Below are 23,955 nucleotides of genomic sequence, written 5' to 3'. Positions count from 1 at the left end.
AACCCATTCCATTGGGAGCAGTTATCTTGGGAATTTGGCTGGATTACAGTATAACCAAGTTCAGAAATTCAGAAAGAGACAAACAGATGTGGCACCACGTGGATTGCAAAGGCTGTATAGTCCTCTCGGATGCTAAGGTCATCATTTTCTGCTATATTGAGTTTAAGGCCAGCAAATTTATTCCACATTTTCTCAAAACTTGTTTTAGTTTGGACCATTTGGAGTAAGGGATGGACCACGTTTCATGCTTACATTGTAATCTCTTGACATAATACTGTGGCAAATGTAGTATTATACGTTTTAGGCTTCACATGATTGTTTCACAAGTTTCACATGTTTCCACATTTATCTTTTGGAATTACCTTGAAAACATGACCTTTTTGTGTAGAAAACAAGTAATAAGCCTATTTTAAATGATTGACTTGAGTATTCCTCAACGTCCTATTAAAATATATTTAGCTGCAGCCTGATGTTTGTAAATCTTCATGTGATGTTTTCCACAGGCTCCACAGGCAGACGGCCCTCTTCTCCCCAGAGCAGTTCTTACCTCGTCTGGATGGGGTGCCGCTGGACTACGACAGCCTGACCCTGGATCTCTTCATGCTGGGCTACTTTCACATCTTGGAGTTGGATCTCCCTGTGGATGAAAGGAAAATGAGGCACTTGCTGTGTTTTGAGGTTTTTGACCGTGTGGGGAAATTCCCCTGGGAAACAATCAGAGAGTTTCACAAGGCAGTCGTGCAGGACATTGAGGCTGGGAACCGTGAGTGGAAGGATGGCTTTGAGGACGTTAAAGTAAAATTCTTTGGAAACACTGTGAACGAATCTGAAGACACGTCTAATGTGGTGAAACACAGCCTCCCAGAGGTTAGACAGGTCCCTAAAGTCATTGTTCAAACACCTACGCCTGATGAGAACGTGCTCTGTGGTGGAACTGATATTTCCAGTTTCAGTAATGAAGAAATATGTCAATACATTGATCGCAGTTTTGCTTTTTGGAAAGAAAAAGAGGCAGAGATCTTTGATTTTGAGTAGTTTTTTTATGCTTTGTAGCCTAAGATAATTATGACTTGTGAAGTAAAATGTTCCTATTGTAGGAAATGAAAACATTTTTAGAGTTTTGTTTTATAAATCACAACATTATTTAATGTTAGCTTGAATTCTACCCAATATTGACAGATCTGAATGGTAATTTGTATAATTTTTATACAGTTTTATTGCACTGTGCTTAGAAATTAAACAATGAATTTCAGACGTTTTGACTTTTTATGTTTTAGATTAAATCAATGTCAAAATATAAATCAATGAACCTCGAGTATCAAACTAACATCTACAAAGCTTTGAAGCAAAGGAGATTTTACTTCAGACAATTTAAAGTCATTTGAGGGTAGATTGGTTTTTCAATCATAACAACATTAGGATGAAGTTGAGATATTTCCAAATATCAATTCTGCTTCATTTATTTTCCTTATTAGCTTTCAGGGCAGTTCTGGCACAACATGTCCCCTTGGCACCAGCTGTAGGTCTCAGACTTGTTGTTTGCAATCTGACTTCAGTCTAAAAATAAGACTGAACAAGCCGGCAGGCAGTCCTCCCCAGTGACTTAGCAAACATTTGCCATGTTGCCCACTCCATGTTGATCCAAGCCTTGGTAGCAATACACGTTTTTTGATTGAAGGATGAACCCTGATTTCCATTTGGTCCATCTTGGGTGAGTTTTTATTTTAATTTTAATATCACCTTCTGACTTTATTACATTATTTAATGCCAGTAAACTTTACTCGTCTATGTTAGGACAGCCAAGTGTGACAACATATTGTAGCTTCAGCTTTACAGACAGAACTTATTTAAAGACATGCTTTTCTAAGGAAAGCTGTATTAACCACAGTAGTGACAAGCACTTTATTAGTTGTATGATGCAGTTATTATAAAAGACTGTTTACATAAGCTATCTTGAAAAATGGCTAGAACAAGTGTTTTTGTATCTTGTATCTCGTTCTTTTTCAACATGAACTATTTTAGGTGGTGTTTCAGAAGTGGTTCTACTTGTGTTTCTTTCATGCTTTTAGGTAAACTCTGACCTGCTGACAGAACAGCTTACATTTCCAGTTTGGAATAAGGCTGATCATGGTGCGCAATGTGGATGATCTGGACTTCTGTCTGTCCTCCCATCCCCAGAGCATCCTGGAAGGCTTGCGTTCGCTCTGTTCACACCCCAAACTCGTGGATGTGACACTAAGTGCGGGTGGTAGAGATTTCCCTTGTCATCGAGGGGTTCTGGCGCTCTGCAGCATGTACTTCCGATCTATGTTCTCAGGGGACTTTGTGGAGAGCATAACTGCTCGTGTGGAGCTCCATGATGTGGACCCCGACATCCTCAGTTGCTTACTTGACTTTGCCTACACGGGAAAGCTGACAATCAACCAGAGCAACGTGGAGGGCTTGATCTGCATGTCCAGCCAGCTGCAGTTCCAGACCGTGCGAGCTGTGTGCAGCAGATACCTGCAGCACCAGATTGATGCAACCAACTGTCTGGGAATCCTGGAGTTTGGGGAGATTCACGGCTGTCCTGAGGTGGTGGCCAAAGCATGGGCCTTCCTCCTAGAGAACTTTGAAGCTATACAACAGAGCGAGGAGTTTCTGCTTTTGGGAAAAGATCGCCTGATTGCTTGCTTGTCTGATGAAGGACTGAAAATCCGTTCGGAGTGCACTCGTGTAGAAGCCATCCTAAAATGGGTCGGGCATCAAAAGGAATCGCGACTCTGCCACCTTCCCGAACTCTTTAACTTGTCACGTCTTTCTCTACTCAGCCTGAACTACCTGGCTGACACCCTGCTGAAGGACAGTGTGGTCCAGGCTTCTCCTAGCTGTAGGGAGGCAATTGAAATAGTTCGTGGAGAGGTTAGTGAGTGAGTGCATGTAGTCTCTCTTTTATGATCTCTCAAAATGTCATTTAATTTCTAATGACACTTGGTACTTTTACCATTTCAGAAGCAAGCTTTGACACCAGAATATTCTGAAAGACTAAACTCTCACAGTCCACAACCAAACCTGCAAGAAGTACTTTTTGTGATGGGGGGTCGTTCACTGGATGATGAGGACGAAGATGATGACTCAGACCAGGATGAAGACACAGATCCAAGACTTCAAAGACTGCCCACCAAGAACTGTGCCTTCTACAACACAAAGACAAGTATGATATGCAACTATCTACATTTCACACTGGCTTGCCTTCAGATTATAATAACACTTTAACATTTGCTGGAAACCGTCTGTTGGATGCCTTGAAATCTTTTGGCAGACATCATTGGGCATTAACTGTGCTGTTGACAGGAAAACGACTTTTGGAGAACCATATTCTGGATGTGACAAAATTGGATCATCTTCTCAGTTCCGTAAATGAGGGTTTTATTGTGCATTTTGATGGAAGGCATGTTATATTTTTCTCTTGAGATTTTAAGGAAAAGATTGCTGCATCCGATTTTAAGACTTCTGGTTCCATGACAGCACAACGAAAGTGGACATTTCAGCCAAACAAATTATGTTTCACTGCAGACTGCAAAGTAATGACCACTTAATGGTTCTCAGGAACATTTAGCATTTTTGTCTAATTTCTCTCATACTTTTCAGAGTCAGTTTCCCCTCTATCTGAATGTACCTCTGCAAAAAAGTTTTCTTTTTTTCTCTGCAGAAGAGTGGCATGCGCTGCCTAACTTCCCTAATCCCAACAAGTGGGGATATGCCATGGTGTCCCTAAACAATGATGTTTATGTTACAGGTCAGTCAAATACTACAGGTTAAAACAAAATACAAATACCTATAAAAAGGAGGATTAAAATAATGACATCTACAGCTTTTAGAGTAGATTGCTTGAGGTCTACCCTCAAGAAATGCAATACTACATCAGACTTTTGACACAGTTCATTTGGGTGTCTGATAAGGGGGCTCGCGAGGTTCAAACACCAACTCGTGGTCCACCACAGAGACCTGGAAGTACATCACAAGAGAGGGAAGATGGGTTACTGTGGCACCGATGCTCCGGCCTCGAACTAACCACACATCGGCAACACTTAATGGCGAGCTTTATGTAATTGGAGGTGAGAAAATAAATATATTTGCATGTGCTACCTTGCTGTAGTGCAGTGTTGAACTCTGACAAACACCATTTGAGTTCCTCTGCTCCATAGTTAATTACACCTGGCCCTCTGGAGTGAAAGATACTAAGATTTTGCTTGTCTCTCTCTCTTTAAATCTGTCTGAGCTTGAGTTTTTTTGTAGAGAATACTTGGCAAAAATCTAAGTCTCTGTATATGCAAAGCTGTTATGGACATGCCCCAAAAGACTTATAGCTGTAAATGCAATGAAAATCAATTCTACAATAGGATTTGAGGGGGCTGAATACAACTGAACACCACACCTTTTAGATTTTCATTTGTAAAGTAGTTTGAAAAGCATGCATTTTTTTCTTTCCACTGTATAGTTATGTGCTAATATGTTGCTATGATACTGTGTTGGTCTGCAACATATAATTCCAGTGAAATACATCAATATGTTTTGTTGTATGAATGCTTTTGGAAGGCACTGTATTGTCAGGAATTGCTGTAGTTTTAATATTATCTAACCCGCAATATGAAAATAAAATTCAATGAATTTTATTTTTCCTCTTTTAGGTACAACATTGTCTCAGGTTGAGGTTGAGCATTACGACCCCTACAGTAACACCTGGACATTGACATGTCCCGCTTTAAAATATGTGACTAACTTTACGGCCACAGCTTGTTTTGGAAAGCTTTATGTGATTGGATCATGTGCAGTAAAGTACAATGCACTGACCATGCAGTGTTACAATCCTGTCATAGGTAAGGTGGCTGCCTTTAGACACAACAAAAATTTTTCTGCAAATGTTAAAACCAAATCATATATTGATACGACAAACAATCTTTGGTACATTAAGTCTGATAATTGATATATATATATTTTTTAGATGCCTGGATCAGTATAGGGTCTCCTTTCATCCCAAAGTATTTGTCCTCTCCTCGTTCAGTCTGTGTGGATGGGATTATATACCTGGTGGCTGATAACACAAAGAAAGTGTACTCATATGACTCAGAGGCAAACATGTGGCAAAAGGTGGGCTTTGGAAATTATTATACTACAAATGTCAAAACAGCAGGGCCAGCAGACCCCACCTCGAAATCCTCTAGTCTCAGTCGAAGCTTTTGCTTTTCCGTCTCTCCAGGTCCAGCTTCTTCACATGCTCCATGAGAATGGTGGCCTCGTATCCCTGGATGGAAAGCTGTATGTCACGGGTGGCCACTGGAAAGGCATGGAGGGAGACTACGGTGTGGAGGTGGAGGTTTACAACCGAGCGCTCAACACCTGGGAGGTGGAGGGCTTCCTTCCAAGACTTTGGTTCTACAGTGGAGTATGCACGATATTCTTAGAGCCATCCCAGTGGCCCGAGCTTCCACCCATAGAGTTGACATAAATGGCATCAAGGCCTGAATTGCTTTAGTGTAGGGGTCAAAGGGTTCAAAGGGACATATCCCAAACGTCTACTGTTAGAGTTCAAATATTATGTCAATCCCAGGATGTTGTTTGTGCCAAGAATAGTGTGTTACATTACCCCCGGTATTCTTAATGCATTAAGAATAAGTTGAGGGCACAACAGGTGTTCCTCTGGTGTCTGAGAGCTGAACTCTTATTTTATGATGCCAGTGAATGATCTAATTTTTGCAGAAATTGTTTCATGAAAACTGCTTTGAGCATTATTATGAATTATCATTACTCATATTTGTTGCTGCAAATAAACTTATTGCTGTAAAAATAGTCTTAATATAAATATTTTCTCTATAGTAAATGTCTCATTAAAGACAACTGCGCTGTAATTGTCTTGTTTGATTATTAACCCATGGGAATCCTTATGGCATTGTGTTACCATGACAATGTTGCTTAGGCTCGTGGTTACCATGGCGACTTGTTTGGCATTAGAACGGTTTACCGTGGCTGCTGTTGACTAAAGTTTCTTAACCTTATAACTATATCTCTTTTTAATTTTGGTTTTTAGGTTGTTCTTCAAGCAGTACTTAATTCCACACACTAACTTTGCATTTTATTTTCCCCGTCAGTGGCATGTTACGTTTGTAGTTTTGGATGTGAACGCGATTCTCCAACGTTTTCAAAGGTTCTGTAGCAGAAAGTTAGCTAACCTTGAACAAACAAGTCACTGAACGCTCAAGGACACACCATATTTTATGGTTAAAGCTGGGAAAGTTTAGAATGAGTTCTCAACGGGAGCAAGGTGGACACTCACCGAGACTGGAGGCTGTGATTCAGGTCGGTAACACAACACTTGTTCACTTTTTAAAACTGCGTCATTATTAGTAACAAAGGTCTGTTGAATTGAAGACGGGTTGCAGAGGCGGAGGTGTAAATAATTAGTCCATTTAAAGAGCTATAACCTTTTTTTTTCCTAATAGTTTTTATTTACTTAACTGTTGCATTTCCGTATATTTCTAATGAACTTTAATTCATGCTTTTGTTTTATATAAACCGTCCCACGCCAGGAGATATTTAATGGACAGCAACCAAAATGATTATATAGTTTAAAACCCATTCGTATTCAGCTATGTTGTCATAACTGTTATAACACTTTTACTATTATGAAGTTGTATTTAAAATAATAGAAATGCCTCTTTAAAAGTAGGTAAAGCTCAAAATCTTTATAATAGCTTTGATTTCCAAACACAGCAAAAATATTAGGAACGTTGCCCATATCATTCCAAAATAAAACCTGAAAGCTTTGTCAAATGACTTATTACTACAGAAAATGATGAAAAGGAACAATTAGGCTGCAAAAAGTAGCAGTGCGTCTGCATTTACTGCACATAACCCGAAGAAAGCTTGAAGGTTCAGCTCTCCTGTAAATCACGGAACAGTTAGCTGGTACTGCTTCATATCTGTGTTGAAAGTAATCATCTTCTGACATGTGACTGTGACTAATCAATTTCCTGTGAGGGATTAATGTAGTTCTTTTCTATTTTATGTGTATAGGTATTCCAGCTCAAGACGTTTTATGATCCACGAGTTTTTATTGGGTTAGGGTCCAACAATGGGGCGGACCACTGTATAACATTAACCTTGCTGGTCGGGAACCAAGATTTTGCTCGCTTCCTGGAGGGTTTTTGGTTGTTTTCTTGTTGAATCACCCACTTTAAGAACATTTTCTCTTTCGCATATAGCAACATGACCTTTGGAAATAATTTTATGGATTTCAGGGGATCCATGATCCCTTTACCACTTCAGATAATTAATCCATTCAAATGTCAGTTTTCCATTTTCTTCTATGTCTTTCTGGTTTTGGTTTCCATTTTAAAGAAATCAGCTCATCCTGTTATGTTTTGCGCTTTTTATATGTTTTAATTTCTCCAACTAACATTTTACTCGTGGCACATATGTGTGGAAAAACTTCCAACTTCCGTCTTAGCCATGTGTGCAGCAGGTGCAAACAAATTGATCAAACATAAATTTACTTAACTAATGTATTATTTGTTGTAGATTATTTATAATAAGGATTTGGGCTGCACCTAAACGACTATTTAGCTAATCGATTAATCTGTCGACTAATTTTCGATTAACCGATAAATAATTGAATAACAAAAGGTGCTTTATAGGAGATTTTGTACAGAATTTGAAGCTAAAGCTTTGCCAGTTGAGCAGTTCTGGATAGAGCATATTTACTGGCAATGTCGTTTTTCATTTTAAATGTAAAATGTATATATGTTTTTGTACAGTTTTGGACTAATTACTGTTTAGTGGATTACTGAGTGGGTTGTTCTTTTAGCAAATGGCATGTTTTAGAGTCTGTATGCTCCACGTATCGATTACTAAATTAGTTGACAATTATTTCAATAACGGAGTAATCATGATTAATCTGAATAGTTGTTTCAGCCCTAATAAGGATCTTTGATCTGGTTCACTTTTTTCCCTACTTTGGATCTACTGAACAGAACAGAAGGCACAAGATTAAACTGTGATTGGAAATATACCGATACCAATTTAGATCTCAGTTGTACCAAAAAAACAGAGAAGATTCTAAAGTGTCATTATTTATCGTACAAAAGGTGAAACTAAAAAGGAAAACCTGTGTGTGAAAAAGCTAAGAACACCCTAGCTGCTTACATAGGAATTATGAGGAAAAGTAGGGGCCAGAAGCTCCTAATTTATGTAATTCATTATCAACAAGTCTGACCACATTATTTAGAAGCTGGCGTTTTGAGAGAGGTAACGCAAGCAAACTACTGCAATGGGCGAGTAAGTCCTCACCCCAACCTAATTAAAATGCTGTGATAGCACCAAAACTAAAGTAAAATTGCAGAGAAGAGTGGTCCAACATAAGAGCTCAGGAGTTCAGCCTGGAAACTGCGGGGACCTATGGAGAGACTTCGAAGGTGGTCTGGGAGATCGCCGGAACCCACAGAAGAGTCTGGGATGTGAGGCAGGGGTCCACAGAATCCTGTGTTGCTGCTCTGCAGGTGGATGAATGCTCTCTAGGGGCTGAGTTGGAGGTGGACATCCCGTTATTCCCTTGTCGGAGAACTGGGGAACTGGAACTAAAATGGAATTGGGTGAAGGCTCTAGACATGGCCAGGGTCCTGTAGGCTAACCATGCCTGGGGCAGAGGAGATGCTGTAGTCGACACAAGAGAGTTTGATCTATGAAGGTGAAGACAGATGAAGATGAAGGATGAAAGCAGTGACGAGATTGCAGAGCAACTCTCAAAATGATCCAAAACCAAAATGACCAACAAAAATACTTAAGAACCACAGATCACCACAACATAGCAGTCTGAACTGGTGTAAATATACTGGGTGATGGCAAGGAGGCCTTTCAACCTCAAAAACATGGAATTCATCACCAAAGATAAATCGTCAAAATGCCAGTGGAAACATGTGAAAAGCTGGTAAAAAATTATAAAAAGGATGCAATTTTTCCATTAATTATTATGAATGATATAAATCAGTTTCAACATGCTTCTTTTTAATACCATGTAATAATTAACTGAACATCATTTTGCATTCTTTTCTTTATCTTTTAAGAGATACCCATCTTACTACCTTTCAGAAACAAACTCCAATTTTGGGCTTTATTGTACCTGAAATAACTTTTTTCCCCTTTAGTAAAATATAGATAAACTCACAATCTAGCTTCCTGATGTAATGTGCATGTCTGCACTGTTTGCTCCTAAGTAGCTTCTAAATTTGCTTATTCCTCAGGCCACCTTTGTCTCCTTTAGTCAAACATGAACAAAGCATGAGTATAAGAGTTTAATATGTTTTCTGCAGCTGTACAACTCCAGTGAGTTGGCATTTTCCATTCATTTAAGTGATATGTTGGGTGGAATGGTGTCATTGTAGAGGTTGGAGGAGACCTTGCTTCACTCAGATGGCAGCTCAGGAGAGAGGAGTCTGACACTACAAGGTGATAAAGAAGAATCCAGGGCCACTCCTTTTCCTATCTCCACTCGCATTTGTGAGATCATTACCCGCCACCTAGCTGAACAGCCAACTGGTAGGAACGCTTCAGTTGTCATTCACACACAAAAGTATTCACTACAGGTATGTCTCCAAACATTAGAATTTTGCGTAAAAGTGCACTATTTTTTGCAGGTCACGTTAGAAAGTGCAACAGTTATTTAACAGAGATTCATTCCACCTAGAGTGAAATATTTTAAAATTATATTCCTTGTAATTTTGATTATTACAGCTTACAGGTAATGAAAACCCAAAATTTAGTCAGAAAATTACAACATCACATTAGACCAATCAAAACAGGATGTTTTAAGCACAAATGTCAGGCTTCTGAAAAGCATACCCATTTCTATGTGCTCAGTACTTGGTTGGGCCTCCTCTTGCATGAAATTACTGCATCAGTGCGCTGTGGCATAGAGGAGACCATGCTGTGGCATAGAGGAGACCAGACTGTGGCATAGAGGAGACCAGACTGTGGCATAGAGGAGACCAGACTGTGGCATAGAGGAGACCATGCTGTGGCATAGAGGAGACCAGACTGTGGCATAGAGGAGACCAGACTGTGGCATAGAGGAGACCAGACTGTGGCATAGAGGAGACCAGACTGTGGCATAGAGGAGACCAGACTGTGGCACTGTGTAGGTGTAATGGAAGCCCAGGCTGCTTTGATAGCTGCCTTCAGGTCATCTGCCCTGTTGGGTCTGGTGTCTCATCTTCCTCTTGACAACAACCCATAGATGTTCTATGGGGTTCAGGTCAGGGGAGTTTTCTGGCCAATCAAGAACCAGAACACCATGGTCATTGAACCAGCTTCTGGTACCTTTGGCAGTGTGGGCAGGTGCCAAATCTTGCTGGAAAGCTGCGTCTACCCATGCTATTCATTCAGTATCTCCTTAGAGTTTGTCAGCAGAGGCAAGCATGAAATGCTCTAGAATTTCCTGGTAGATGGCTGCATTGACTGTGGACTTCAGAAAACCCAGTGGACCAACACCATCCATGACATGGCACCCCAAACCATCACTGACTGTGGAAAGTTCACACTAGACTTCAAGCAGTGTGGACTCTGAGCCTCTCAACTTTTCCTCCAGACTCTGGAACCTTGATTTCTAAATGAAATTCAGAATTTACTTTCATTTGAAAACAGGACTTTGGACCAATGAGCAACAGTCCAGTTCATTGTTTCCTTAGCCAAGCTTCAAATGTTGTCTCTGGATCAGGAGTGGCTCGACACGATGAATGCGACATTTGTAGCGCATGTCTAGTATTTGTCTATGTATGTTGGCTCTTGATGCACCGACTCCAGCTTCAGTCCACTCCTTGTGAAGCTCCCCCAAATTCTTGAATAGATTTTGCTTGACAATCCTCTCAAGCCTGCGGTTCTCCCTGTTGCATTTTTTCCTACCACATTTCTTCCTTCTATTCGATTTTCTGTTAATATGCTTGGATACAGAACCAGCTTCTTCAGCAGTGACCTTTTGTGGCTTACCCTCCTTGTGGAGGGTGTCGATGACTGTCTTCTAGACATCTGTCCAGTCAGCAGACTTCCCCATGATTGTGTCGCCTGCTGACCCAGACTGATAAACCGTTTAAAGGTTCAGGAAACCTTTGCAGTTGTTTTGAGATAATTAGCTGATTATAGTGTGACACCATTAGAGTCAAATAAGGAACTTTTTTACAGTATTCTAATTTTGTGTTTTCTTTTCCTTTCAAGCCATAATCATCTAAATTACAAGAAACAAAAGTTTGGAATGTATCACTCTATGTAATAATTCTATATAATATGTTTGACTTTTTGAGATTGCACTTTTACGCAATATTCAAATTTTCTGAGATGTACCTATATATGTTGCATTAGTTAAGTCTCTCACACTGCAATATCAGGTATCATCATATGCTAAGCTTGACACCTCTGTATGCTTGATCTGCTTCTCAAACCTAGGTGAGAGCTTTGAGGTTAGCAAGCTGGAGGAGAGCAGTGCCCTGGGGGAGCATTCTTCTCTCAGCCAGATGGACGGCGACCAGCCACTAGTCAAACAAACCAGTCTCACAGAGAGGGTAGGAGCAACATAGGGCAACAAGACTTTCTTAGGCCAAGGTTAAACTTTGGAATGCTATTTGCATTTTTAGTGTTTGTTGTACCCATGCTGTAGCTCATTCACACTCAGGCTTTGCAGCATGAAGGTGAATGCATCTGGAAATAAATATGATTACTGTAAACATCAGAGTAGCACATCTCTCTCCAACAGGGAAAGCCTTTTGGGGCTGAATAAACAAATAGTAAAAGAAGATTGAAGGCTGTACCTGTGAGGAATTTAGGAAGGGATTAATTGAGAACAGACTCATGTTTGAATTAATGCACTTGTGCAAATTACCATATTGTATACGTTGAATGTGGTAGAAGTATCAATCGTGCATCTGTAAGTACAAGTAAGAGAAGCAAGTGGGTTATGAAGGGTCTCCTTGTGGTCTGCTCAGGTAGACTCCGACCCCCCCTTTGCTCCTGATGTTCGGCATCTCCCTTCATTGCCTCCCATGATTTCTGTTCCATGTAGCAGCGACTGTTTAGGAAGAAAACTCTGAAGGTCACTGGCCGTCTCCCTTGAGACCAATGAAGAAAAAGAACATTTTTCATTGGGAATAAAGCACCCATTTTGTGACAACACTGCCCTCATTCTGCTGCTGCTGTTGGCACATCTAAATGTGTACCTCTATATTGTTGCTATTTTGTAAAGGTTAGAACAACACTAAATAAAAATGAAACAACTGAGTGTTTGTTGATCAAACTAAATCTGATTTAGTTTGTGTCTAAAAGACCCCACAGACATATTTTGGGATTCATGTGACATCTCATCATCTCATCAAGGTAAAGCTTTTATTTTCAGTGTTTTTTTGCTAGAAAAAAAGCCTGATTGTATTTTAAGATTTGCATGTGTGTGTTGCTAGTGAATTGTGAGAATCCATACCCAAGAGTCAAATATCCTTCCTTGACGTTGTCCAAAGATTCAAGACAAGTGAGCAGAAAAACAGTTTGGTTTTTATTTGTTGAAGTTTACACATTTCTTAAATCTTTGCCAGCCTGCACCATCCAGTGTAATATCCCTTCAGCAGGTTTCGGTGTTGCTGCAGTTTTCTGTATTGACTGGAGACAGGCTTAAAGTGATGGCCAATGCACCGTGTAAATGGCTACATATGGAGTCTGACCTTGGCTTTTTGGGCTGGTTTCATGCAGTTAATAATTCCTAATATGCAAAACCATAAACAAAAAATATAGGAATGGTTGAGCCTTAGACATCTTAGATTGGGGTTGTTTTTTATTTTTAACTCTTAAAAGAGCCAGCTTAGCTGTTGCAAGTCTTTGTACTGACCTTAGTTAAAACATAGCTGGTAGAATTTTTATCAGTATGATCTCATGCAGTGCCTTAGAAAAGTATTGATACCCCTCAATTTATTTCACACTTTGTGATGTTACAGCCACAAACTTTGGTGAATTGTGTAAAATGGGTTTTATGTGACAGACCAAAGTAGCACATAATTGTGAAGGAAAAGGGAAAGAATTAATGTTTTTCCAATACAGCATTTTAGTTTTATTCCAATTTCATCTCACCAGAGCATATTTTTCTACATGTTTACTCTTTAACACGGGCTGTTGCAAACTTAAAAAAGGACAACTTATTAATTTTCTTTTACTGTATTCTTCCCACACTTTCATAAAGGCCAGGTTTGTGAAAAGCATAAAATAATACAGGTCCTTCTCAAAATATTAGCATATTGTGATAAAGTTAATTATTTTCCATAATGTCATGATGAAAATTTAACATTCATATATTTTAGATTCATTGCACACTAACTGAAATATTTCAGGTCTTTTATTGTCTTAATACGGATGATTTTAGCATACAGCTCATGAAAACCCAAAATTCCTATCTCACAAAATTAGCATATTTCATCCGACCGATAAAAGAAAAGTGTTTTTAATACAAAAAACGTCAACCTTCAAATAATCATGTACAGTTATGCACTCAATACTTGGTCGGGAATCCTTTGGCAGAAATGACTGCTTCAATGCGGTGTGGCATGGAGGCAATCAGCCTGTGGCACTGCTGAGGTCTTATGGAGGCCCAGGATGCTTCGATAGCGGCCTTTAGCTCATCCAGAGTGTTGGGTTTTGAGTCTCTCAATGTTCTCTTCACAATATCCCACAGATTCTCTATGGGGTTCAGGTCAGGAGAGTTGGCAGGCCAATTGAGCACAGTGATACCATGGTCAGTAAACCATTTACCAGTGGTTTTGGCACTGTGAGCAGGTGCCAGGTCGTGCTGAAAAATGAAATCTTCATCTCCATAAAGCTTTTCAGCAGATGGAAGCATGAAGTGCTCCAAAATCTCCTGATAGCTAGCTGCATTGACCCTGCCCTTGATAAAACACAGTGGACCAACACCAGCAGCTGACACGGCACCTCAGACCATCACTGACTGTGGGTACTTGACACTGGACTTCTGGACTTCTGGCATTTCCTTCTCCCCAGTCTTCCTCCAGACTCTGGCACCTTGATTTCCGAATGACATGCAGAATTTCCTTTCATCCGAAAAAAGTACTTTGGACCACTGAGCAACAGTCCAGTGCTGCTTCTCTGTAGCCAGATCAGGCGCTTCTGCCGCTGTTTCTGGTTCAAAAGTGGCTTGACCTGGGGAATGCGGCACCTGTAGCCCATTTCCTGCACACGCCTGTGCACGGTGGCTCTGGATGTTTCTACTCCAGACTCAGTCCACTGCTTCCGCAGGTCCCCCAAGGTCTGGAATCGGCCCTTCTCCACAATCTTCCTCAGGGTCCGGTCACCTCTTCTCGATGTGCAGCGTTTTCTGCCACACTTTTTCCTTCCCACAGACTTCCCACTGAGGTGCCTTGATACAGCACTCTGGGAACAGCCTATTCGTTCAGAAATGTCTTTCTGTGTCTTACCCTCTTGCTTGAGGGTGTCAATAGTGGCCTTCTGGACAGCAGTCAGGTCGGCAGTCTTACCCATGATTGGGGTTTTGAGTGATGAACCAGGCTGGGAGTTTTAAAGGCCTCAGGAATCTTTTGCAGGTGTTTAGAGTTAACTTGTTGATTCAGATGATTAGGTTCATAGCTCGTTTAGAGACCCTTTTAATGATATGCTAATTGTGTGAGATAGGAATTTTGGGTTTTCATGAGCTGTATGCCAAAATCATCCGTATTAAGACAATAAAAGACCTGAAATATGTCAGTTAGTGTGCAATGAATCTAAAATATATGAATGTTAAATTTTCATCATGACATTATGGAAAATAATGAACTTCATCACAATATGTTAATATTTTGAGAAGGACCTGTAGTTGCTCTGTGATCAAATGGGTCACTGCACCCCCTCCTGAGTTACCATGGGACTGTTCGCAGCTTCTCTGATGAATGTTTTCTTTGCCTGGAAGGTCAGTTTAGGTGAACAACCATGTCTTGGTAGTTTTGCAGTTGCCATACTCCTTCCATTTTTGGATGATGGACTTCCTGAAATGTTCAAAACCGTTTTATAACCTAACCCTGGTTTAAACATCTCCACATCTTTCTCCTTCATCAGTCTGCTGTGTTCCTTAGTCTTCATAATGCTGGTGCTTCATCATTGTTTGATAACAAACCTCTGAGGCCTTCAGCAAACAGCTGGATGTTTACTGAGATTAAAACTGATTACGCTGGATTTTATTTAGGCGTGTCAGAGTAATGGGTTGGAATACACATGCATGTCACACACTTATCACACTTGATATGTCAATAGACTTTAAGACAATGCCCCTTTTGAGTCCACTTCTCAGTTGTGCACTCCTTTGTGTTAGTCTGTCACAGAAAATTCAGATTTTAGGAAAAGTTTTGATAATGTTAGTAAAGCACTGTAAAAGTGGTATAGTGTTTCACATTTTGCTCATTGCAAAAAAGCTAAAGATAACAGAAGTTTTCCAAAATGTTAAAAAATAGATTTTCTTTCAGAAACAAATGTGTCCTCTAACATGATAACATGAAAGAAAATACAATCCATGTTTTCTAGAAACTAGCCAGCATTTAAGTTTGGTGTTGCCAGTAGAGAACGAGCTATCACAAACAGTGTGACCATTTAGAAACATACATCATACCAAATCCCTAGCTTTCTCCTAGTCTTTGAGCTGTCAGAGAACTATTACTGCAAAACTGCTAAGCTCAAACCTCAACCCTGAAAGCATTCCTGTGTGCCTTGGTAAGTTACTCTTTGTGATCTTTGGTGACCCCAGAAAACTGCTGCTAAACCAGGATAAACCTTGACCTAGATTGTGTGTTGCATAGCCTGATGTTTCTGTGTTATTTTTGAAGGTCTGCCAGTGTTAGTTTCTCATACTTAGACGTCCATACCCTACTGCCTGGACCCTTAGCTATTGCCTGCAAAACACTGCAGTCTAAGAGTCAGTTGGATGAAGATAATACTAGATGAATTATTTCTGACACCAACTGCCATTTGCCAATGCCCTCTGGAGTCTTTTTACCCCATTTACTCTTCATATGAACCCTGTTAAACACAGTTGGAATAGATAAATCAGTTTCTGTCATCATGCTATCCCTGTTTGTTTCCACTTTTTCTGCATCAATCCAATTAATTTGGGCTGCAGTTTAACTGGAACAGGTCCAAAACAACTGACTGTCAATTGCAATAGTAAAAATGAATTATGTTCTCCTTTGAGAGTAGTCTTAAAAGCTTTACTGAATACTCAATTTGTTACGAAAAGCGGTCCAGTAAGAGATTCAGCATTTAATATTAGGCTTCTCAAGTTACGACTTTAAAGTCAAGCTTTTTGCATACTTTCTTGTTAATCAAACACGCAAAAACATATGAAGTCGAGTCTATGACATGTTTTATTAGTTCACCACATTTACATAGGTGCATTATTAGTGCAGCTGTTTCCATGCTTTACCAAAACGTTCACTGTTTTAACATGCTCACAGCAGTTTCCCTGCCTCTTTTCCATTCCATGCTTTCTCTTTGTTATCCCACATCGTGTAATTATAGTTGGTGATGATACATAAACAGCTTTCACAATCAGCTGGGGCTCTTTTACGGAGTCAGCACACAGGGGACAATATGAGCGAAGGAGGGAGGGGGTTTGTTGTTCAAGTAGGATCGTAAGTTCTTTGGGTTGCTTGGGGGCGATGGACATCCGCTCCAGCTGTGTTTAGGAATCTGACAGATAGTACACTCCATTAATTCCCTTTATTAAGCCTCTGGGCTCAGGCCAAGCCAGAGAAAACGAATGCAGCTGTAACCCTTCACATGCTGACTGCAAGCCTGGCCAGATGTCACTCTTGGAGAGTCAGATAGAAAGAAAGAGAACTGATGTTGCTGATGACTTTCTGAATGTCACTGGAAACGTCAATAAAAACATGGATTTGTTTTTGGAGAGGACAGGAGAAAATCAGAAAAGCTTCACAGGTGTCCTCTTCTTATAAAACCCAGCTCAGCATTCAGATAAACTGGAGAGTTATAAGATCTGTGAGAGTATATTGTAATCATGACTTGGTAACTGGATGGATTGAATGAGTTCTTTTTTTGATCTTCCATCTGGGTAAGGCAGAACATTTTGGCTCAAACACCAAAGCTTTCACAAGGGCCTTAAAAATGATTCTCTTGTTGCTTGTTGGCAGTTGAATCAAAGCAAGATTATCCCTTGATGTTGTTTGAAATATTTATCAAAAGAGACAATACAAGGCGTGGCACAAATCATAAATATCAAGAAATATAAAAACCTAATACAAACCACATTTTAACAGCCTAAAGACTCTTGCACTCAAGAAATGGATGCCTGAGAATGAAAAAAGAGAAAGGAGCCATAGCTAACATATGGCGGCATAAAACATGGCAAGACATAAGGGCTGTTCTTGCATGAATTGTGTTTTGAACATTATTGCAGAATGGCACTTGGGGACCCCATGGGATTGGGCTCAGTTCACTTAAGGGAGCCGTCGTGCCTGTTCAAGACTAATTGCACTCTGAAGCGGATCATAAATAGCTTAGGGCTCAGAAAGCACACTTCTAGGCCCCCGCTAAGCCCTGTAAGCCCCCCGTGAGTCAGGGCAGATGGAATGCTTAAATTATTGGTTTCTCTCTTTTGCCTTTAAACTCATCACTCGATGGGTGTGTTGTAAGAAACAATGAAGTCACGCTCATCTAGTGATGTGGGTGATGCTATAAAGTGATGCAAGACAACCAAGTTAAACAATGGTCTCTATGGAAGACTGTTAGGGCGCCCCCCTTGGGAGCTTCCTGGACAGGGCATGGCTAATCTGCAGCAGCCCCGGCCTCATGCTTTACTGCTGAGCGGGGAGAAACCATAAAAAAGCGTCATCTCTGTGGTGTGTGGAATTGGGGCGAGGCTCTGGCAAGAAGCTCACACGCTGGTGCTGCTGTGCATGAAAAAGGACAAACAACCCTCCACATTGAGTTAGGGCAGAGACCTTTATGAGTTGCTGAGGATACCTGGTGACTGAGGGCACAACACTTTCTTTATGCTCTTGATGTGAAAAATTCTCCTGACAATATGCACTGCATGACCTACCGGTTGTAGGATTGAGTGATACATCCAGACATTCTGTTTGTACCATTTAAATTTCTGAACGACTGCAAAGTACAAAAAAAATAAATAATACAAAAACCCATGTTAAAAATGCTTAAAGTTATTTTTACTATTCCAGTTTACACCTCGTAACATGTTGCAACAGATTGATACTAGATCCAATACAAAAATATTGTTAAATGCTCCCAGCCTGAGTTTGGGCAAATTGCCTTTTTCTTATATGCTCTGCAGATACTTCCCTCCATTTATATTTGTAAGGATTGTTTGCTGCTCTGAGAGAAATGTGTAAAGTTTGTTTTTAATAGCAGTGTTTTGGAGCGGCCTAGCCAGGGTACAACAAGCTGGTAAGCATTAGAAAAAATGTATTGATTCCTGGTAGCTGGTTAAGTAGTCGGACCATCTGGCCAGGCAGCTACCCGGCAGTCCAAACAGCCAAGTTTGTCTTGCTTGTAGGAGAAGGAAAAGTGAAGCAGTGTTCCTTCTGCCATCTAACATGCAGTGCAGAGCAACAGGTGCTGGAGGGGCAGCGCTTGCCTTACTCTTTGCATCAAACATCTGGAAAAAAATCTGTTACTTGGTTTTCAGGTTTGTATTATTCCTGCTTATTTTCTTTTTATTGTTTGGTTTGATATTTTGATTATCTTAGTGTTTGGTCATGCTTACCGTGTTTCCTGTTTAGTTAGTTTCCCTGGTGATTGTAGATGTTAAAATGAAAGAGGAATAGGTCAAACACTATTTATATCATAGAAGAAGAAGTGGAGGTGGTGGAGGAGTATAAATACCACTGTGTTCACCTGGACAACAGACTGGAATGGAGATGCAACTGTGAAGCCATCTACAAGAAGGGACAGAGCAGACTGTACTTCTTGAGGAAGCTCAGGTCCTTTGGTGTTTGCAGCAAGATGCTGCATATCTTCTATAAGTCTGTTGTGGAGAGTTTGATCTCTTCTGCCATCATCTGCTGAGGCAGTAGCATCAGACCCAGGGACTTAAAAAGCTCAACAAGCTGATAAAAAAGGCTGGCTCTGTTCTGGGGACTCCTCTAGAACCTCTGGAGATCTTTGTGCAAAGAAGGATTCTTCATAAAATGAACATTATAGAGAACCCTGGCCTCTTCTTCATGAGACTGTCCTACAACAACAGAGTGTCTTAAGTCAGAGGCTTCTTCAGATCTGCTGTAAGACGGAGCGCTACAGGAGATCCTTCCTGCCCACAGCCATCAGCATCTACAACGGCTCTTTGAGGAAACCTTCATAATGAGCTACAACATTTAATTTCCCTTTGGGATTAATAAAGTATTGTTGAGTTGAATTGATCCCAGTTTTCATCCAGATTTATTCCTGGTCAATTACTCCACATAGTCATGCTCCCCATGCTGCAGCTGTAATACATTCTAATAATTAAGCCTCTCCTGTTTGTTGCCCTGGTAATCATTGGATTTTTCTGCTGTTCTGTTGTCATGAACCCCCAGCCCCACCTCTCCGCTGTGTTACTGTTGTAAGTTCTAACTTGATTTTATTTTAAATTAAATCATCTCAACCTGGTTCCTTCTGCATTCTCCCTGTCTGCTTTTGGGTCATCATCAACAACAAAACATGAATAATTAGTGATTCCTCCCCACAGCTGTTTCCAGGAGTCCCTTTTAACCACAGCTGCTGCACTTCTGTGTATGTAGAACATCGCCCATGTTGTTCCTACTCGTTCAACGTGGCTGTCACCTCAACGACGAGCAGTAAATGCTGATCTTATCCTCTCCGGGTCCTCATAGAAAACCAGTAAAGCCTTGGGCCAAGTGCGTGATAGCACTTAATCTAATTTGTAGTATAAATCTCTGAAAAGGGCATATGAAAATGTGCGAATAATGTTGGCAAAGTCATTGGGTCCAGTGCTGAACAGTGAGACTATTGTCTTGGCTCTCTTGGAGTCTGCTGGAGAGATTAAGCATCCAGAAAAGAGATGAGGTACAGAGGAGAGTGGGGGGAGGGTCTCAGGATTGATTTGAATGGTTTAAATGGTGGTTTGGAGTGTTTTGAAGGGGACGGATCTCCCTCTCTTTCAATCTCTTCCTTTCTTTATACATGAGGAGTCAGCAAGGGCAGTTGGAGGCACGCAGTGTGTTGTAGTGCTCTAGGGCCATGTGGTTTCTATTAGTGAGGACAGGGTGTCTGGCACTAACACAGTGAGTGGGTGGCGCAGAAGGAACTGAGGGTGTATTAGGTTGAGAGGTTACAAGACATTTGGATTTTAAGATACGAGAGAATCTGAGATAATACTGTGAGGATTTAAATGGTTTTAAATGTATTTGACTGAAAAACAAAATCATGCATTACCACAGATACACAATCACATACATGTGATTATGGCCCAGTGAAATCACCTAATAAATACAGAATGTGGTGTTTAAAGTTTGTTTTGTTGTTGCTTTCATCTGTGAGGTAAACTTTTTATTTTTCATAAGTAGCTTCAGTCTGTTTAGGTCCCTTAAAGTTAGATTTTAAATCTTAATCATTCTAATTTCCTGGTTAAATGAATGTTTGGTAAGGAAGATTAGAAGAGAAAGTGCTGTAAAAAAGTATTTGCCTCCTTAAAGATTTTTTGTTGCTTTGTTTATGACACTTACTGTGACAAAGACAAGTGTGACAATGATATAGATCTTAAAACAATTATATCAGACAACTTAAAATAAAGCAGTTTTCGAATAATTATTTCATTTATTTTGGGGAAAGAGCTATCTATACCAACCTGCAGGGATGCTCTCAGAGTTACTCCGCCAATATGTTTGTTACTGACAGAAGAAGAGACATATATATCTTAAAAATAGGAAGACAATGTAAAAAAAGGGTCAATTCAGGAAAAAAACGTGTCATGTTAAAAACGTTTTATATCCTTCTCTGTAATCAGCGGAACAATCTTTATTGGCATTACAGCAATCAAACTCTTCTTTATTTACTGACCAGGTTTTGACATGTATCCTTTAGTATTTTGACAAATACGGTTTGTAGCAGTATGGCTCAAATCCCACCAGGAGGAGGCCCAGAGGATGGCCCAGGACATGCTGGTAGGACTATCAGCTGGCATTGGAACGCCTCTGGCTTCCTCCAGAGGAGCTGGAGAAGGCATCTGGGGAGAGGGAAACCTGGGCGTCTCTGTTGAGACTGCTGCCCCATGACCCGGTCCAGATAGGCGGAAAAAGACGAGTACAAGTTTGAGTATAAGTATCTTTTCCTGAATTTTTTTTAAGATCTGAAATATTCTAGTGTATCAATAAAAGCAAGACACAAGAAATCTGGAAGAAGTAAATACTTTTTCACAACACTGTAGATATACATGCTAATACACATGACTTTTGAAAACTTAAATGCTCAGTTTTGTTCCTGTGTGCTATATACACTTGACCTATTCTAATGATATTCAGGGTGACTTTTTCATTGAAATGTCAGACAATGTTTATGGGCCTTTTGACTGAATTCAAAGAAAGCTTCAGAACATTTGCTGTTATTCGTGTATCATGGCACCTTGGTACCTTAGTTCCTGCATCAGAAACTAGATGACAAACTAGAAGATACTTGTGAATCAGTTTCAAGCAGACATAAGAACTTGATGCCATTTGAGGTAATTTAGAGACTGGTTAACAACTCAAATCCAGTCAGCAAAATACTTTGAATTAATATAACATGACCTTAAATGGCCTGTGTGTTTTTCAATGGAAATGTAGCATATAACATTTTTGGTCTGACGGAAAGAATAGGCAGAGAGCTTGATGATGTGAATTGAACTGATATATACAGGTCCTTCTCAAAATATTAGCATATTGTGATAAAGTTCATTATTTTCCATAATGTCATGATGAAAATTTAACATTCATATATTTTAGATTCATTACACACTAACTGAAATATTTCAGGTCTTTTATTGTCTTAATACGGATGATTTTGGCATACAGCTCATGAAAACCCAAAATTCCTATCTCACAAAATTAGCATATTTCATCCGACCAATAAAAGAAAAGTGTTTTTAATACAAACAACGTCAACCTTCAAATAATCATGTACAGTTATGCACTCAATACTTGGTCGGGAATCCTTTTGCAGAAATGACTGCTTCAATGCGGCGTGGCATGGAGGCAATCAGCCTGTGGCACTGCTGAGGTCTTATGGAGGCCCAGGATGCTTCGATAGCGGCCTTTAGCTCATCCAGAGTGTTGGGTCTTGAGTCTCTCAACGTTCTCTTCACAATATCCCACAGATTCTCTATGGGGTTCAGGTCAGGAGAGTTGGCAGGCCAATTGAGCACAGTGATACCATGGTCAGTAAACCATTTACCAGTGGTTTTGGCACTGTGAGCAGGTGCCAGGTCGTGCTGAAAAATGGAATCTTCATCTCCATAAAGCTTTTCAGCAGATGGAAGCATGAAGTGCTCCAAAATCTCCTGATAGCTAGCTGCATTGACCCTGCCCTTGATAAAACACAGTGGACCAACACCAGCAGCTGACACGGCACCCCAGACCATCACTGACTGTGGGTACTTGACACTGGACTTCTGGCATTTTGGCATTTCCTTCTCCCCAGTCTTCCTCCAGACTCTGGCACCTTGATTTCCGAATGACATGCAGAATTTGCTTTCATCCGAAAAAGTACTTTGGACCACTGAGCAACAGTCCAGTGCTGCTTCTCTGTAGCCCAGGTCAGGCGCTTCTGCCGCTGTTTCTGGTTCAAAAGTGGCTTGACCTGGGGAATGCGGCACCTGCAGCCCATTTCCAGCACACGCCTGTGCACGGTGGCTCTGGATGTTTCTACTCCAGACTCAGTCCACTGCTTCCGCAGGTCCCCCAGGGTCTGGAATCGGCCCTTCTCCACAATCTTCCTCAGGGTCCGGTCACCTCTTATTGTGCAGCGTTTTCTGCCACACTTTTTCCTTCCCACAGACTTCCCACTGAGGTGCCTTGATACAGCACTCTGGGAACAGCCTATTCGTTCAGAAATGTCTTTCTGTGTCTTACCCTCTTGCTTGAGGGTGTCAATAGTGGCCTTCTGGACAGCAGTCAGGTCGGCAGTCTTACCCATGATTGGGGTTTTGAGTGATGAACCAGGCTGGGAGTTTTAAAGGCCTCAGGAATCTTTTGCAGGTGTTTAGAGTTAACTTGTTGATTCAGATGATTAGGTTCATAGCTCGTTTAGAGACCCTTTTAATGATATGCTAATTTTATGAGATAGGAATTTTGGGTTTTCATGAGCTGTATGTCAAAATCATCCGTATTAAGACAATAAAAGACCTGAAATATTTCAGTTAGTGTGCAATGAATCTAAAATATATGAATGTTACATTTTCATCATTACATTATGGAAAATAATGAACTTTATCACAATATGCTAATATTTTGAGAAGGACCTGTATTATTACTACTGGATTGTTTCAATATTTTTATTCTTCAAAAATTGATAAAAAAAACATTGCGGCAGTGTAATACAAATGTTTGTCCATTTTAAAACCGCAGCGTACCGTTTATTGCTTCTTAACTTCTAAGATAAAGCTACAGTTAACTGGGCTGGATTTTCACTCAAATTGAATTTGCCTTATTTCTGATTGTAGAAAAGTTGTCATTTGTTTTGAGATTTCAACAGACGGTTCTTAAAGTCTTAACATTTGCTGGATTAACTAAAATAATTTGAAATGCATCTAATGTTTATAATGTTTGCACAATTATTTAGTTTAGTCATTATTATTCTTAGCAGTGTCACTGTAAAGTCAATTTAGATCCATATTAAATTATGCATCATAATTTATCCAGTTATAATGTTTCTGCATTAATGTCAATGAAA

The 23,955-nt window shown here is 40.2% G+C and overlaps 3 protein-coding genes across 3 annotated transcripts in view; all 3 read left to right on the top strand.

Annotated features, from left to right (window-relative positions):
- LOC124873430 (espin-like protein) overlaps positions 1-1,252 on the top strand; it is a 30,017-nt gene extending 28,765 nt beyond the window's left edge. Inside the window, exon 11 of the mRNA XM_047374070.1 lies at positions 504-1,252. Coding sequence (XP_047230026.1) covers positions 504-1,035 — 532 coding nt within the window. The 3' untranslated portion in view covers positions 1,036-1,252. The remainder of the gene's footprint in view (positions 1-503) is intronic.
- A 53-nt stretch (positions 1,253-1,305) lies between these two features.
- klhl30 (kelch-like family member 30) lies at positions 1,306-5,888 on the top strand. The gene is made up of 8 exons (XM_047374063.1): positions 1,306-1,711; positions 2,070-2,901; positions 2,992-3,193; positions 3,692-3,778; positions 3,942-4,097; positions 4,671-4,859; positions 4,985-5,130; positions 5,240-5,888. Exons 2-8 carry the CDS (start codon positions 2,128-2,130, stop codon positions 5,486-5,488), a joined length of 1,803 nt encoding a protein of 600 aa, XP_047230019.1. The 5' UTR covers positions 1,306-1,711; positions 2,070-2,127; the 3' UTR covers positions 5,489-5,888.
- An 84-nt stretch (positions 5,889-5,972) lies between these two features.
- Positions 5,973-23,955, top strand: part of crocc2 (ciliary rootlet coiled-coil, rootletin family member 2) — a 50,872-nt gene continuing 32,889 nt past the window's right edge. Inside the window, exons 1-3 of the mRNA XM_047374062.1 lie at positions 5,973-6,336; positions 9,417-9,570; positions 11,470-11,585. Of these exons, the coding sequence (XP_047230018.1) occupies positions 6,280-6,336; positions 9,417-9,570; positions 11,470-11,585 (327 nt within the window). The 5' untranslated portion in view covers positions 5,973-6,279. The remainder of the gene's footprint in view (positions 6,337-9,416; positions 9,571-11,469; positions 11,586-23,955) is intronic.

This window comes from Girardinichthys multiradiatus, chromosome 9, assembly GCF_021462225.1.
Source record: "Girardinichthys multiradiatus isolate DD_20200921_A chromosome 9, DD_fGirMul_XY1, whole genome shotgun sequence".
In the NCBI taxonomy this organism is placed as follows: Eukaryota; Metazoa; Chordata; class Actinopteri; order Cyprinodontiformes; family Goodeidae; genus Girardinichthys; species Girardinichthys multiradiatus.
This window is presented reverse-complemented; position numbering and strand designations above follow the sequence as displayed.

Coding starts and splice junctions, on each gene's coding strand:
- klhl30 (XM_047374063.1), top strand. CDS start 2,128: ATGGTGCGCAATGTGGATGATCTGGACTTCTGTCTGTCCTCCCATCCC. Junction 3,194..3,691: donor CTTCTACAACACAAAGACAA/GTATGATATGCA, acceptor TTTTCTCTGCAG/AAGAGTGGCATGCGCTGCCT. Junction 5,131..5,239: donor AGGCAAACATGTGGCAAAAG/GTGGGCTTTGGA, acceptor CCGTCTCTCCAG/GTCCAGCTTCTTCACATGCT.